This window comes from Haliotis cracherodii, unplaced genomic scaffold (genome assembly GCF_022045235.1).
Source record: "Haliotis cracherodii isolate W230 unplaced genomic scaffold, xgHalCrac1.p SCAF_5, whole genome shotgun sequence".
Lineage (NCBI taxonomy): Eukaryota > Metazoa > Mollusca > Gastropoda > Lepetellida > Haliotidae > Haliotis > Haliotis cracherodii.
The window spans coordinates 21518233-21534131 of record NW_027266308.1 but is presented as its reverse complement, the minus strand read 5'-3'; the positions used below and the strand labels follow the sequence as shown (position 1 = coordinate 21534131).

General features: G+C 42.2%; 1 protein-coding gene across 4 annotated transcripts in view; it reads left to right on the top strand.

The window, feature by feature from the left end:
• The window catches only part of LOC139444038 (uncharacterized), a 59240-nt gene that overhangs the window by 32760 nt on the left and 10581 nt on the right, over positions 1–15899 (top strand). For 2 of the 4 annotated variants that reach the window (XM_071224941.1, XM_071224942.1), the window contains exons 9-26: positions 2–1003; positions 1155–1253; positions 1508–1646; positions 1855–2036; positions 2374–3706; positions 4092–4165; positions 4449–4544; positions 4798–6240; positions 6878–7206; positions 7471–7686; positions 7893–8203; positions 8488–8602; positions 8874–9056; positions 9572–10262; positions 10853–11070; positions 11219–11383; positions 12056–12302; positions 12601–12868. In XM_071224941.1, the coding sequence (XP_071081042.1) occupies positions 2–1003; positions 1155–1253; positions 1508–1646; positions 1855–2036; positions 2374–3706; positions 4092–4165; positions 4449–4544; positions 4798–6240; positions 6878–7206; positions 7471–7686; positions 7893–8203; positions 8488–8602; positions 8874–9056; positions 9572–10262; positions 10853–11070; positions 11219–11383; positions 12056–12302; positions 12601–12868 (7111 nt within the window). The remainder of the gene's footprint in view (position 1; positions 1004–1154; positions 1254–1507; positions 1647–1854; positions 2037–2373; positions 3707–4091; positions 4166–4448; positions 4545–4797; positions 6241–6877; positions 7207–7470; positions 7687–7892; positions 8204–8487; positions 8603–8873; positions 9057–9571; positions 10263–10852; positions 11071–11218; positions 11384–12055; positions 12303–12600; positions 12869–15899) is intronic. The other 2 variants (XM_071224943.1, XM_071224944.1) reach the window with 2 other exon arrangements.

Below are 15899 nucleotides of genomic sequence, written 5' to 3'. Positions count from 1 at the left end.
GATCTGGAAATAACCCATGGAGTACTGAAAGCAGCAAGAACAATTGCAGGTGTCAGAAATACAAACTGTTCCGTGTACCTGGCATTTTCCCTCTCACATAGCTCTGTTGAAATTGATACTCTAACCTTACGATCTCACCGCTTGAATGTAACAATATCAAAGTCTCAGTTAGTTACACGAAAGAATGACATAACGTTGTCAACGTGTCCAGGGGCGTCAACAAAGAATGAATATGGAAATATCTTATTGGAGAACTCTGAATTCACCTCCAGGGCAGGTGGTATTTTATGTGAATCAGCACAAACCTTGACTTCTGTAATGTTTCTGAACAACACGTTCAACGTAGAAGAAGGGTGCGTATACAGGATAAAAGGTCAATATTTAGATGTTGAAGTGGCTAATAATTCCTTTTATGCTCCATCAGGAACTGTTAATATAGATCTTAGCGGCGATGCTCTCAACAGGGTTTTTATAAGGGAAAACAATTTTAATGTTGGGAATATGGAACTCAAATCTCAACAATCTCTTAATGAGAAGATGAATATAACCATGAACGTGTTCAGGTTTTGTCTGCTTGTTTTGAAAACGCCCGATGTTATTATTAGACACAATGTGTTTGAAACCAATTTAGTCTACTTTATAAAATTCGCCAGTAAGGATTTCAGAAATACCATAATCAACGCAAGCAACAACTATTGGGGAAAGGACAAATTTTCAGAAATCAAAGTAAAGATATATGACAAGTCTAACGATGTTGTCTTACCTGAAATATCCATCATGCCATTCTTCAAAGATAGAGAAATGCTAGCACTTGTGGAGACTACACCTTTTCTCGACTCAAACGGAACATTGGGTGGTGCTGTTGATGGAACCTTTACACTAACCAGAGCACAAAGTCCATACACTGTCCTGAGTAACATTATTGTTGGCGGAGAAGACACTCTGATAATAGATGCTGGCGTACAACTTCTGTTTGAAGACAGCGTTGGAATGCGAGTTGAAGGTATGGAAGCTATACTTATCATATTCAATCATACTGTTTGTGTAGGAAAACTGTTTTTCGATTCTTGGTACTGTTTTGCCATGGAATATTTGATAACGCTAACCTTTAACGCGATAGATATGTCCATGTTCATTGTAAAGTCTTTGTTTAGGGAATCTCTATGTTAGAGGATCGAGAGATATGCCTGTTCGATTCCACCCGGCCAACGCAGGTATACCCTGGGAGGGAGTGAAAGTGACAGGACAACCACGTAAGTATACACAAACTGTTGTAAATAAAACGTAAAAATACTAGCATATAACATTTTCCTAGATTCCTGAGGATATACCGTAAACGCTCGAGAGTACGAACACCGTAATATTCCAGACACGTTACATTAAGGACACATTACACATTACTTTGCAGCCATGGTTCGTTAATTTGAACATTTACATTAGGAATGATATCATCTGGATTGCCGAGGTTTCACTCTACGTGTTGAATATATACTTCTTAAACTTTTAGGGATCGTACGGTTTGCTGGTGGTACTGATGAGCGCGAAGGAAGAGTCGAGGTTCTGGTTGGAAGTGCATACAGCACCATCTGTGATGATGACTTTGATATCCGTGATGCTAGTGTGGTTTGCAGAATGGCAGGCTTTGAGTATGTATGTTACTGTTACAGTCCCGCTGTTCGTCGTCATAATCATTGCTAAAGAAACTGAATTCCTGTTGATGTTATATCAAGTTCATCCTTCTTTATATTTATATTGCAATTACATGTTATCTTAACATATGGTACCAATTAGTCTATCGATGCTCTGCGCTGTAATTGTAGTAATGTATAACTATTGTTTGTTTCCTTTTTTTAGTCCTGAAGGTGGTGTGAAGTATTATGATCGTTCAAAATTTGGAGGTGGTTCAGGGGAAATCAAATATACAAAGTTACACTGTGTGGGCAACGAATCACATGTTGACGAGTGTATCAACAAAAGAACGGGATGTTATCATTTCGAAGATATCAGCGTCAGATGCTTGGGGAATTATCTCAAAGGTATATTAAGCGTTTAAGTACTCTTCAAGACCCATCAGTCCCGTAAAGATCCGGGTTAAAAGGCGACTGTGCTTGCCGTAGGAGACGACTAACGTGGTCAGGCTCGCTGACTTGGTTGAAGCATGTCATCGTATCCCAATTGCGTAGATCGATGTTCCTGATGTCAATCACTGGATTGTCTGGTCCATACTTTATTCTTTTCAGACCGCCGTAATCTAGCTGGAATATTGCTGAATGCGGTGTTAGATCACCAACAAACAAACCAATGAGAACCCATGACGTAATTCTTCATGTGCCTTTCTGATATCATATTAAACTTAAATTCTTTGTTTTTCAGCTCCCATCCCTGATACCCAGCTTGAATATCTAGAGATAAATGACACACTTGAAGGATTAGTTTTAGATGGGAATATTACTAAAATATCAAATGTGAAGTCCTTCTTCTCGAAGGCCAGTGGCGTTACTCTCTCCGAGTATGGGACATCCCTGCCCATCATGGAGGGCATAGAATCATCTTTCAATGGTTTGCATGGTATTACTATACGCGGCATAAATAAACACACCAGATTGACTGTGGTTGGTTGTGTGCTATCTGGAAATCGAAAGTATGGGCTATATTTATCAGCATATGGCCTTGTAACGCTGAAAAACTGTACTGTTGCAGGGAATCAAGTTGGGATGGGTTCCGAATTTTCCTTGTATTTAGATATAGCCTTAACAAACAGTGTTGTGAAATATAACAAAAGGTATGCTATATATCTATTTTCTGGGTTAAGCGGCGACCAGGGAGAAGTGCGACTGAGTATCCTGAGAAGCAGTTTGATAGAACATGACACACGATACAAAAACTATGAATGGGAGACACATTTTTACTTCAGAAGCGTTATCTATATGGGGGGATTTTCCATCACACCTGGGAGCTTTCTATTTGAAGAAAATGTATTTAATGGCAACATGGCAGATGTATTTGAATTCGACTATTACCTTATCAAAGCACGAATGTCATTGTTCATTGCTAACAATACCTATATTAATAATACAGGCCAGATTCTCAGTATAAAATTAAACAGTTACGAAGGAAATAATGTCAATATAACAACAAATAAATTCAACAATAACAAAGCCTTTAAAAGTAGTGCTCCTATGATAGGAATAACTGATATACAACCCAGTTCAGTGATAGATATCTCTGGAAACATGTTCATGAACAATAGTGCTTCAAGTATAATTCATATGCCAAAAGATGACAGTACATTTTCAAACATTAAAATCCATAACAATTCAATGATTCACAACCAAGTTACTAATGTCCTTCTTATTGAAATATACGAAACAGAGATTCACAACAATTCCTTCTTCAATCCAAATGCATTGTGTGAGCTTAAGGTGGCCCCATTCAAGAAAGATCGCGAGCATGATGCCAGATGGAACTTTTGGGGATTCACTGAACTCTCACAAATCAAAGACAGAATATGTGGATTTGACGTCAATATGGAGTTAGGATTTGTGTCGTACATACCTTATTTATTATCTAATACAACCATGTCTGAGGCCAGAGTGCGGCCGACTGATTTCTTTGAGATGGGAGCAGTTGGTGGGGTTGTGGAGGAGGAGTTAACTCTGGACGGACGGTCCGAACCATACGTCATCGAGAGGTCAATAATGATCAGGTGCGTCTGGGAATTTTGTCTTATTTGCGTTGACTACACGAATTAGTAAGATAGAACAACAAATTCGATACCAGTGTGCGTTAACAGGATAAAAAAGACCCTTTAGTCTTGTAATCTGAAGACCAAAAGAACATGTCTCAGAGAATGTCATGAGCGTAATATATATTTGTTTTTAATTACTTAAGTAAAGATAATTGTAGATTTTACTTAAACTAATCCCTGAATGCAGTTGTAAAACAGCCTTGTTTTATGTGGCGGATTTGACTCAAAATCTTTCCAAAAGTCCTTAAGGTAAAGTGCACTTTATTACCAATACTGAATAGACACGCCTGCTTGATGCGTATCAAACAAGATAGTTATTTGATATCCTTCATCATTATTACAGAAGAGGAGGAAAACTTGCTATTCACGCTGGAGTTCAGCTTCTCTTCATGAAAAAGAGAGGCATTTATACCTCTGGTGAGTGACCAAGCCCTGTTGCTATTTAACCTCAAGCTTCACACATCACCTGAACCTTTCCTCCTGTCCTATTCTCCTTATGATGCATTCAGTATGATTTAAAAGATATAAATTATTGAAAGCATGAAACGTTTATCAGATTATCTTTTGGCAAAGTAAATTGACTTCTGTGAAATGTTATTCTGTGTGAAATAGGTACCTTTTGCTGTCAAACTATGTCATATAGTTTAAGATGCTTGTGTGAGCCTACATAAACAATGTTTGCATCTCGTTCATTCACCAGGATCTGTAGAGACCCTCTCATCCAGTCCAGAGCGAGTTGTCCTCAGGAATCATACTGATGACCACTGGCATGGAATCGTTTTCGCTCACACATCAGGTAATATCGTTATCAAACGACTGTGGTATACTGCATCTCCATCTACATCTGCATGTAAACCTGTACATTCCTGATGTGATATACATATGTATGCAAGAAAAACAAATGTAAATATTGAACGTCTTTTATATAGAAATCTTATTTTGACAGGATTAATAATAATAATGTATCATACAATAAATTCATTCATGATTTTAAGTGTTCAGATACATTATTTCTGTCAATGTGTGCTAAATAGGATTTTTCATTTCAGGGATCATTTTACGAAATGTCAATATAACTGGATCTTTTTATGGCTTGGTGACCTATACAGACAACATGACACTGTCTGACTGCAGTATCGCTCACACGGGGAGATCTGGGATGACGATTGGGTCTGGTGTAACAATGGTGAACCTGGGGCGAACTGCTATTATTAAAAGTAAAAGCTACGGTATCATGATCCACTCAAATGCATTACTGTTACTTAATGGATTTGTGCACAACAATACCTTGAGCGGAATTTACTATAATGGCGAAACAGGAAGTATTTTTCTGGAGGAAATGGAAATATTCAACAATGGGGAATATGGTGTTTACGTGAACATGGACTCTTTCAGTGGAAATCATCATATTAGGCTAAGTAACAGCTTTCTTCATGATCATAATAACAAGCCTGCAATTCGCCTGATATCATCAAGATACTATAAAGGCTATTCAAACATAACAGTGGGCGATTGCATCTTCGACAACAATTATGGATCAGCTCAAATTTCAGCAGTTGGAAAGGCTGACCGGGATGACAGAAAAAAAGTTATTATGAGTTCAAATACGTTCAGAGGTCATTCCACTGTTGCAATTGTCACCACCGGTTTTAGTGAGGTATTGGTTACTGACAACAGGGCAAACAATGCCACGTCATATTCAAAATGTTTATTTGAAATAGACTTGAAGACAGGATCATGGAGCAGTCAAACTTTAGCATTATCAGTCAGATCCAATCTAATCAGTCATGTATCTGGTCTGTGTGCATTTTCTTTATCAGCGTTTAAAATCTCAAGTGGATCCTTCTTGTTTAACCAGATATCACAATCAACTTTTACTGAAGGGACACTCATTCTTAATCTAGAAAATTATACATTATCTGAGAACATTTTCGATAATCCAAGTTCTGACTATGAGTTGAAAGTTACTAAACTGGGCAGTGGCTATATAAATGCTACACATAACTGGTGGGGGACGACTGACGAAGTTTTGGTCCAAGATAAAATTGTGGAACGATCTGCTGATCCAAGGCTCTTGAATGTGATACATCTACCAATATCAGTAAACCAGGCATTTGACTGTTCACAAGTGAGCAATTGCAGTGGCAAAGGAGAATGTGTTCGACCAAATGGATGTAGCTGTCTCAGTGGATGGAAGGGGGCGGACTGTACTGAGTTTGACTGTTCAGACCTCAGTGAATGTAATGGTGGAAGGTGTGTCGGACCCAACCTCTGCGAGTGTGCTGATGGGTGGACTGGGAACGCGTGTGCTGTTGCTACCTGCTACCTGACCAATAACTGTTCTGGGAGAGGGTTCTGTGGAGAGCCGGATAAATGCACTTGTCTTTCCCAGTATAGAGGAAAATCATGTGAGTCGTGTGCACCAAAGACATGGGGTCGAAACTGTGCACCATGTCCTAAGTGTCTACATGGCTCATGTGATACACAAACAGGTACGTTAAAGCAGCCTTTGTTTTTCAATTTACTACATACAGTCGAACCTCATTGTGTGTAACTCGAATTATCCGAGATTCAACACATCAGGGGAATGTTAATGCCTAATTTGAATACTCTGGACTCCCAAATGAGTTCGAGACTACCTGGAATTCGACACATCCAAGTTCAGCACAGGGAGGATTCGACTGTATATATGTAGACCACATGTTATGAACAAACTGTAATACTGGATACATTGGCAGTGATATAGGTTTAAAACTATATTATGACCCTCACTACCGGCACATACTAAAGACACATTTTGATCTCCCGCCTTTAGTTACTATCAGAGGCATCAATGTATTTGATTAAACATCGACTGACATAAACAATATTTAACGAGTTTGATCATTTTGCCAGTTATCATTTTCCATCATATAATAAATCCTGTTTTGCTTGTATGAAATTCAAGTTTTACTGTGTCCATTCTGACAAAAGTGTTGTACCTTGTGACCTCAGGCATCAATAGAAAAGCCATCTAATACCCCACTTTGATTTGGACAAAACTGTTCGCAGCAAAATTGTGTGGATCAACAAAGTTCTAGGTTCATGTAACCTTTGGTTGAACAGCAACACTGTTTCCGTTTGTTGAAGGAACCTGTATCTGTGAGAGTTCTAATTGGACTGGCAACCTCTGTGCCCAATGCAGTGAAACATTCTACGGACCAGATTGCCTGCCTCTACCAACTGTACTGAGCGTGTCCCCTGATGCAGGACCAGACGTGGGAGGAACGCCTGTCCATATAAGGGGACATAACTTCAAGTTCTCAAACACCAGCAACTACAGATGCAAGTTTGGAGCAGTAACCGTAGCTGCAACGAGGATTAGTAGACAACATTTCACGTGTACTTCACCTAAACTAAGCCAAAGAACAGTACACGTTGAGATAAGTTCAGACGGAGTGCACTTCACAAGTAATAAGGTAATGCATTTGAAGAGCTTGTAAGTTTCACTAAATCATTGTTACCTGTTAGGCAGCTTATATCATTTAGTTTATATACTCTAAGGCAATACACTTTAATTGTATTTTGCTAGATTAAGATCATCTAATAATGGCTAAATGGATATGCTTTTAAGTCTGATCAGAATTAATGTTTTTATGTTACTTCCTTAGCTTTGGTTCAAACGTGTGTCTAATTTATTGTTCTTATAGCTCCGATCTGACATCATTTTCCTTCAATAATAGGTTTCTTACACATTTGTTGTGCAATGTCCAACAACGGCTTGTGGTAGTACAGACAGTCCACCTCATGGTCAATGCCTGTTTGGACAATGCATGTGTACTCTCCCTTGGACAGGGGATTCATGTTCGGTAGAGGCCGTACCGCCAGTTGTCAGTGCCATAAATGACTCACAGTTGACTGAGGGCCAGACCTACAAGCAAATGATGTCTCTTGTGCAGGTATGATTACTGTAGACACTTTTTTCAGTACACCGTACCAAGACGACATGTAAACGAAAATACATGTATTTTGACATCTTTTCTTCTTATGAAACGTATTATTATTAGTGTTTATTATAATTAAAAGAGTGACAACGAATTGATTTCATGCAACAATATAGCATTTACAAGATCATGACATGCAATGTAAACGTATATGTTGCCAGGGTAGCCATACAATTCGCTGGAAATTGATTTCATCTCCGCTTGGAATGGCGATCGATCAGGACACTGGAAATATTACTTGGAACTCTGTCAACGGTAGATCTACTCCGTATGTCATCAAAGTTCGAGCACAGAATATTGTTGGGCACGACGATGTCCAGTGGTTGTTGTCAATTCCACTGTCTTACAGTGCTGTTGTGGACAGACTGACCCCCTCAGGGACTTTGGCATACCCGACACAGATCCTTATATCTGGACATCTTGACGTGTCTGGAAGCACCTGGAATCTCACTTCAGCAGTAATAAAAGTCCAGTAAGTGTATTTATATATGGCAAGTGAGTCAAATGTTTTAAAAGGGTAACAATAATTCAATTTGACATTCAGTTATTCAAAGCATTCCTACAATGATACGTGTATTGTCCATTTATTAAGTAAACTTGAACGTGTTTCAGATAAGATCAAATGTCATATTTTGTTTCATTCTCAGAACTATATCAACGTTGTATACATATAATTATCGTGTATTTTCAACCAATATCCATATTGTGCCACGCAATATCCCGGCATTTGAATAATTTTGCACTATTTCAATGTAGGATTAGAAATAAAGAGCTTACACGTGACCTAGAGACCCATGCTGAGGACACATCACCTTTCCTGTTTGACGTCATCTATTATCCCCAGCCAGACGACAGTGGCGAATTCAGTGTGGTATGTAAAGATGTTACACCATTTATAACGTATGCTGACATCTTATTAGCAATAAATATATTGTATTCTGATTGAATAAATCATATAAGTAGTTGATCTGAAGATATATTCGGTAGTCGTTATATCTGAGATTTTATTTTATTGAATTGCTTATGTTTTTACATTTGTTTATGATCATTCACGTGTATTTCTAAAGATGTTTGTGTCTTAATGGTTTCGAGATAATGTCAATGCGTTAACTGTCACTATATGCAATCTATGATATTTGAAGAGCGCACGTCATCCGGCTGATACTGAGTTTCTGGAGCAAAAGAAGTGGCGAGTCCAGAGCATGATCTGTGACCCTAAGGTTGTGTCACTTACAGCTTACCTTGACACGCCAACAGTCACATTTCCTGCGGTTGCAAATCTTACAAATAATGGCTTTGGCTCACTGGATAACATTTCTGCGACGGTATGTTGACATTTACATGTTATTAGGTTCCGTGGAATTGAATATGGCCTCAAAATAGAATACCCCTGAATTGTTACCATGCAAAAGTATAGTTTTGGAAATTGTTGCGTTGAAAATATGCCTCACATGCAAACAGAGTTGGGGTTTGTTTAACGCCGCACTCAGAAATGTTCCAACTATTGGACGGTAGCTGTAAATGATCGAATCAGGACTAAACAATCTAGTGATTGACTTCATTTGGCATCGATGTACGCAATTGGGATAAGTTGACATGCATCAACCAAGACAGTGAGTCTGACCACCCGATCCCGTTAGTCACTTTTACTGCACGCATGAGTTGCTGAACACCTATTCTCTACCCGGATCTTCATGGGTCAGAGACGTACATGACAGAGGGTTCTCACAGAATAGAATCCCAGCATCATGACTTCTTAATATGTGAACCTCTTATCTACTCGTCACTTTAATGTATGGAATAGTGCGTGGACTTAAAATAAAACGAATTAACATTTCAGATTCAGAGTTATTCCTACAATGTTGATTCTGCATGGGTGTACTTTGGTGAACAACGCACAAGTAATATCACAGTGTTGCCTTCATTGTCAAGTGTACCATTTGATCTCATCATTGAACAGAAGCTGCCCTTACAAACAGAGTTGTATGTAGTGATACGCAGTGTGCGGGGCACAAGGACAGTATTAAGAGTGCAACTAAATCTGAAAATCCGACGACCCCTTCTCAAGTTATCTCCATCTAACATCAAGACAGCTGCTGCAAGAGGAAAACAAACAATTATTAACATTAATGTTACAAACACCGGTGAAGCAACAGCTAGAGATGTCAATGTTCAAATTCCCAGTGGATTACTTTTGAAAGTGGCAGCCATATCTAAGCCACGTTCTTCTTTCTCTGAGAGGATGGATCTAGAACCAGGAGAAACAGCGACAGTGGTTTTGGTCTACACCGTGCCCATGGACAGACAGCTAGGTGAAACGGATGGTAGCTTGTTGATCACCTCTAACGACTCTTCCTCTACGCTGACATTCACATTCTATATAACTTCTGATGACCGCCATGACATTCAGGTGATTGTGGAGGATGAGTACACCTACTTTGCAGCCGATAAACCACTGTTAGCTGAGGCCGTGGTGACCCTGAAACAGCCACGGAGAATGTTTAGCAAGACTTTCATCACAAATGAAACAGGTATCAATCCTTATGTAGTACAGTGAAGAATCATTCAACTTTGTATCCCACTGAAGTGAGTGAGTGAGTTGGGCGCTTTTTACAATATTCCAGTTATGTCGCGGCGTTTAAGCTTAATGTGTGAGGAAAGCCTGAAGTGATGCAGGTCTCAGACGTTTACCACTTCAGTGAAACCCACGAGCAAGGGTATAGCGCTGACAAACCTAGAAACAAAATCAGGGCGAACCGGGATTCGGGCATGCCCATGGGACGCAACTCTGCACAGCGAATCGCGGCGCCTTAGACGACTGGGCCACCTGAGCCCCTATATACCACTGAACGTATCAATAACACTTGATTTTAAATGGTTCAAAAACACTGGAAAGTGAAACCACATGTTTATTGACCCTCATCCTGGATCGACAAATGCTAATAATGATGACTTAATTAATTTTTTTTAATTCATCATTGTTGCACGTATTATACAAATAGTTATACTTCGCTTTCCTAAATATCATGGCAATAGGTGTAGGTATGTAACTCACATTTGTATATTGATACTTCTAAAAGTGAATGTTGCTATAATTTACAATTTAACCTTTTATCCACAGGCATTTCAAACTTTGATGGGATCCATGCAGACCGGTATACACTGCAAGTTGAAGCAGCCAACCACACATCAAAGTCTGTCATCATCGTTGTGGACGGCAGTACCTCGACATACAGAGTCTTTTTACAACGTACTGCAGTAACATACACGTGGTCTGTCACAAAGACAACCTTCGAGGACAAGTACACCATTACACTAGAGTCAACATTTGAAACAAGGGTACATGCATATACAGTATCAATCATCGTAAAATCAAGACTGGTACCAATATATTGCTTTGTGATCAAATAGAACGTGCAGATCTTATATATATGTTTTGATAACGTAAATCAAAAGTCAGGAGCTATTTGTATACTGTCTGTTACAGGTTCCTATGCCTGTTGTCACCGTAGAACCTGCTTCTGTCAACTTCATTCCGTACGAAGAAGGACGGTTAACGAGAATGGTGTTCACTCTGACCAACCATGGCTTTATCCGTGCAGACAATGTGAGGTTTTCACTACCAAACCATCCAACTTTACGCTTTGTGCAGGTAAATACTGATGGGATTAACATATATATCAATCCAATGTTAAGAAGACTATACACATGCATCATGGTATGACTTGTCATTTGCAAAAACGAGACATAGTGAGGAGTAAGTTGCTAATAATGTCGCCTTGAACGGGATGTCAGTTATATCAAGTGATATAGGTCTTAGACATTTACCACATTTGTTAATCCCTTGACCCGAAGAAGGTGCTGACAAACACACATGGATTCGAGCCAACGATCATATCATCCTCGCAAACCTAAGGGACACACATCTGCACTCCAAATTCCTGCTCTTTTGAGGGCTAGGCCACCCGTGCCTCGTTTATTTTAGGACGCCACGTAAATAATCACTGTTATTAGAAACAGTCCATCAAACAGTACATCAATCAAGAATTACTTAGAGGAATAGTTCTACAATAAGTGCTTGACAGGGATAAAACGCTTAAACCTATCTCCGTTTTTGGAACAATGGAAGTGAGGGAATCAATAATTGAGCTCACACATTTTACACATGTTGGAACACTAACACGGAACCGCGGAGTGATGAGCTATTATTTTAAAGAAAAGGTTTCCCCCACTGTCCCCTAATACATTCGAAATATTTTAATAGTATGTTGTTGTTCATTCAGAGACCATCGGTATTTCATTAATTGCAATGTTCATATTCCAGGTTGTCGACCCGCTCGGAAATTTGGATGCGAACACGAGCATAATTGTCCCTATAGATGTGCTGCCAAAGAAGATAAACAAACGTTCCTCATCAACAGTGTGTGGTTTTATCGTGCTCTATGACTATACGTGTGGATCAGTAAGAACAAATAGTGCATCCGTGAGATTAACACGACAGTATCCAGGTCAGCCTCCTGCATCATGTGCTGGTGGAAGGGGCCGCAGAATAAGAGGACAAGTGTCTGGAGGTAATGTAATGAATGAGTGACTTTGACTAGACGCATCTTTGGCAAGTGTTTCAGTCATGTCGCGATGTGTCAGTTTGATATGGGGGCACAGTCTAAAGTAATACATGGCTTTCATGTTTATCACCTTGGTGAAACTCTGAGCAAGGGCATGGCGCTGTCAAACCAAGAAACGTAACTCGAAATCTAATGTGTGTTCATAATTCTTTCTGTCTGTGATAACGCTTTCATTCACTGACATATTCATGCTAAAACAAGACTTTGAATAAACGCTATGTTATATTTTGATGCTTTTTTGTAGGAGGTGGGTACCGTCTTCGTGGGTATGTGGGCACCAATGTACCCTGTGACTGTATAAAGGGGCTCATCGACAACTGCTATAAACCACTTCTTCGACTCCCTTTTGAGCTGATACCAGGAGTTGGGTGCTTATTGGATATTTATGACATCTCTAAAATCGACAGGTCATCATCTGCAGTCTCTGTTGTCACAACAGTAGCAAGTTTTGCCCTAGATTGTGGATTTGGGCTTTCGTGTCCCGTCTGTCCCTTTCTTTTTAAATATCTCAAGTAAGTATACATATATGGTGGTTCCTGGTTAGAATAGACCCCAGGAATATATTCTTGTCGTAAGAGACGACTGTGGATTGGCTGGTCAATATCGGCATGGGGCATTGCTCATGATATCAATCACTGATTTGTCTGGTCCGCCATCGTATTTTAGATCAGATATTGCTGACAGTGTCAAAAGACAAGTGACAGAGCCAAGAACGCCGGTTGTTGTGAAATGATCGCTTGAACTCAAACATAATTACATTAAGTAATGCGTTACCACTGTTATACCGAGGCTGTTGTCTCCCGCAACTGCTGCTATAGCGAAATCTACCACAGAGATCTCAATTACCTCATGCAGCACGTGCGTAGCCACCTAGCTGCCATGTGACACCCTTCACTCTTGTCTCCTTCGCTTGCGTTAGCAAGACGTGTATCCAAGACTGCTGAAGCGTTCCTCGAATATTCGGTGATATTTATTATAATTTATTCTCTAATAAACTGTGCTTTTATGGGGCGTTGCGGTAGCTACGCTTGGATATCATTTTCCCGCCAAACGGAGATTTTTTCCCGCCCTTTTTTCTATATACTTGCGGGGTTCGCGTTTGCACGTTGTGTTTTACGTTTCCCCTGTTCTTGTATGTTTTGGGGGTTAACATCACTATGTTATATGTGTATGTTATATGTTCACATTGCTCGTTTATTTTCTTGTGAAAATGCTCGTTTTTGAATCATTGTGGTGCCTGCGTTGTAGCCACGTTGCAGGGTTCCTTGCGGGGACACCCGGTGCACCCAGTGCGAAGGTCTGGGGCCTGCGGTGTTTGAGGGCTACCGACTGTACGTCCAGTCCGTCTCCACCCCTGTGGTGGCCGGCTCGTCCGGTCGGGGTCCCCTTGCGGGTACCACCTCCACGGCTGCGGCGGATTCCTTGGCGGCCCTCGGGCTGTCCGGGGATTCCGTCACCGCAATGCTATCTAAACTTGTGGACTCCAAGCTGCCGGCCTTATCTCAGGATAGGCCGCTGGCTGTTCCGTCCCCGGCCTCTACGATGGCCGCGGGTTCGGACGCGGGGTCCACCGGTACAGCGGCGGCTGCCGTAGTCACCGGTCCTACCCCCGAACCGTTGCTCCCGCTATCGGTTAAGGACCGCGTGGCCATGGTTTATGACATCGTCGAGGACATGCCCAAGCCCCTGCCGATACCGCGGGGAATCCACGGCTCCGTGGGTTCCTCCGAGGTGTACGACGAGTCGTCCGACAAGGCTTTCCCGGCATCAACCTTGCTGCGCGGGATTAAGCCTTCCCTGGAGAAAGCCTTCGCGGCTGCCTCCGGTCAGGGTCGTGAAGAAAAGGGTCCTTCCCGGTGCATGACCTTGCCTTTCCCGAGGCTGGTCCTACCGCGGAAGCCCATGTTGAGCGTTTGGGTGTCCGTGCCCCACCGGCTGCCACGGTACCACAAGGTACCTTGCAGCAGCTGGACACCCTCGCTCGACACTCCATGCTTGCAATGTCTCAAGGAGACACATACCTGGCTGCATCGGCCAGTCTGGTCGAAGGTTCTCCCACGGACCGAGACCAGCGCATTTATAACTGCCTGATCGGTTTATATGCTTCCCTGGAGTACGTTGCCGGGGCTTCGGCCTTTATTTCCGGCACGTGCCATTTTCTTCGGCACCAGTCGTATCTGGTTGCCTCAGGGTTGGACGCTGCTAATCAGGATGTGCTCCTTTCGCAGCCTTGGTCTGCTCGGACCATGTTTGATAACAAGATCCCTGGGGTTCTAAAAGAACAACAGGCCGCTGTGTCTGCCGAGGCCTCTCGGCACACACTGGATCTTGTGGGGTCCCTGCATAGACGCCTGAGTGCCGCTCCTAAGCGGAGCGCGCCTCAGGATGCTGCGGCCGGCAGGCCTAAGAGGTCGGGTTCTTCTTCCTCCGGGAAGAAGCCCCGCCCTGAGGGTTCCGGTAAGGGCTCTCAGCAGCCCTTTCGCGGGAGGAAGGGGAACTGGGGGAAGCCCAAGTCATCTAAGCACGGCAAGGGGCCCTCCAGGTGACTCTTAGGAGGGGTTCGTGTGCCCGTAGGCGAACCCGTGTCACTCAGCCCTGGACAGTTGCGCCTGCCACAGCCTGTCAGGGCCCCCTCTCCTTCCCCAGTGGGAGCCAGACGCCAGACTTACTGGGAGAATTGGGAACAAGTGTTCGACGACCCGTGGGTGGTCAACACAATTCGGTACGGCTATCGGCTCGATCTCAAACCGAATCCGCCGCTCACCATTGCCCCGTCGGCAGGTTTCTATTCGGAAAACCGATCTTCCCATACTCGCCGATGCCATCGTCAGGTTGGTGGAGAAGAGGGCAGTTCGGGAGATAGCTCTACCAGAAATAACACCGGCGTTTTACTCCAGGATATTTCTCGTTCCCAAGAAGGACAGTGCCGAACTCAGAATGATTCACAACTTGAAATCGTTCAACGAGTTCTACCTGCACACGCCGCCCAAGTTCAGAATGTCGAGCTTGGCGGACCTGAAAGCTCTGATCATGCCAGCCGACTGGCTCGCTTCGATCGACCTGAAGGATGCTTATCTGCATGTTCCGATTCACTCGGATATCACAAGTATCTCAGGTTTGTCTTTCAAGGCAGGCACTACGAGTGGGTTGTACTCCCATTCGGTCTTTCATCCGCTCCCTGGCTGTTCATCTGGTTAACCACCCCCATAGTGGGGTTCCTCCACCGGAGGGGCGTCCGGTACTTCGCGTACCTGGACGACTCGCTAGTAGCAAATCGAATGTAGGACACCCTGTCACGCCATCTCAATTTCGCACGTCAGCTCTTGGAGCAATTGGGGTGGATTGTCAATCTCCCCAAGAGCGAGTTGACCCCCTCACAGAACTTGACGTTCATCGGAGGTCGGTTCAACACGGTTCTACAATTTCTGACATAGACAAGTCAAACGTCCAAACAACTATATAAATGTCCTGAAGAAGACAACTCAGATACACAATCCCATTCCTTCATACCATTCTGAGGCTCACCAACTGTCATTCAAATGA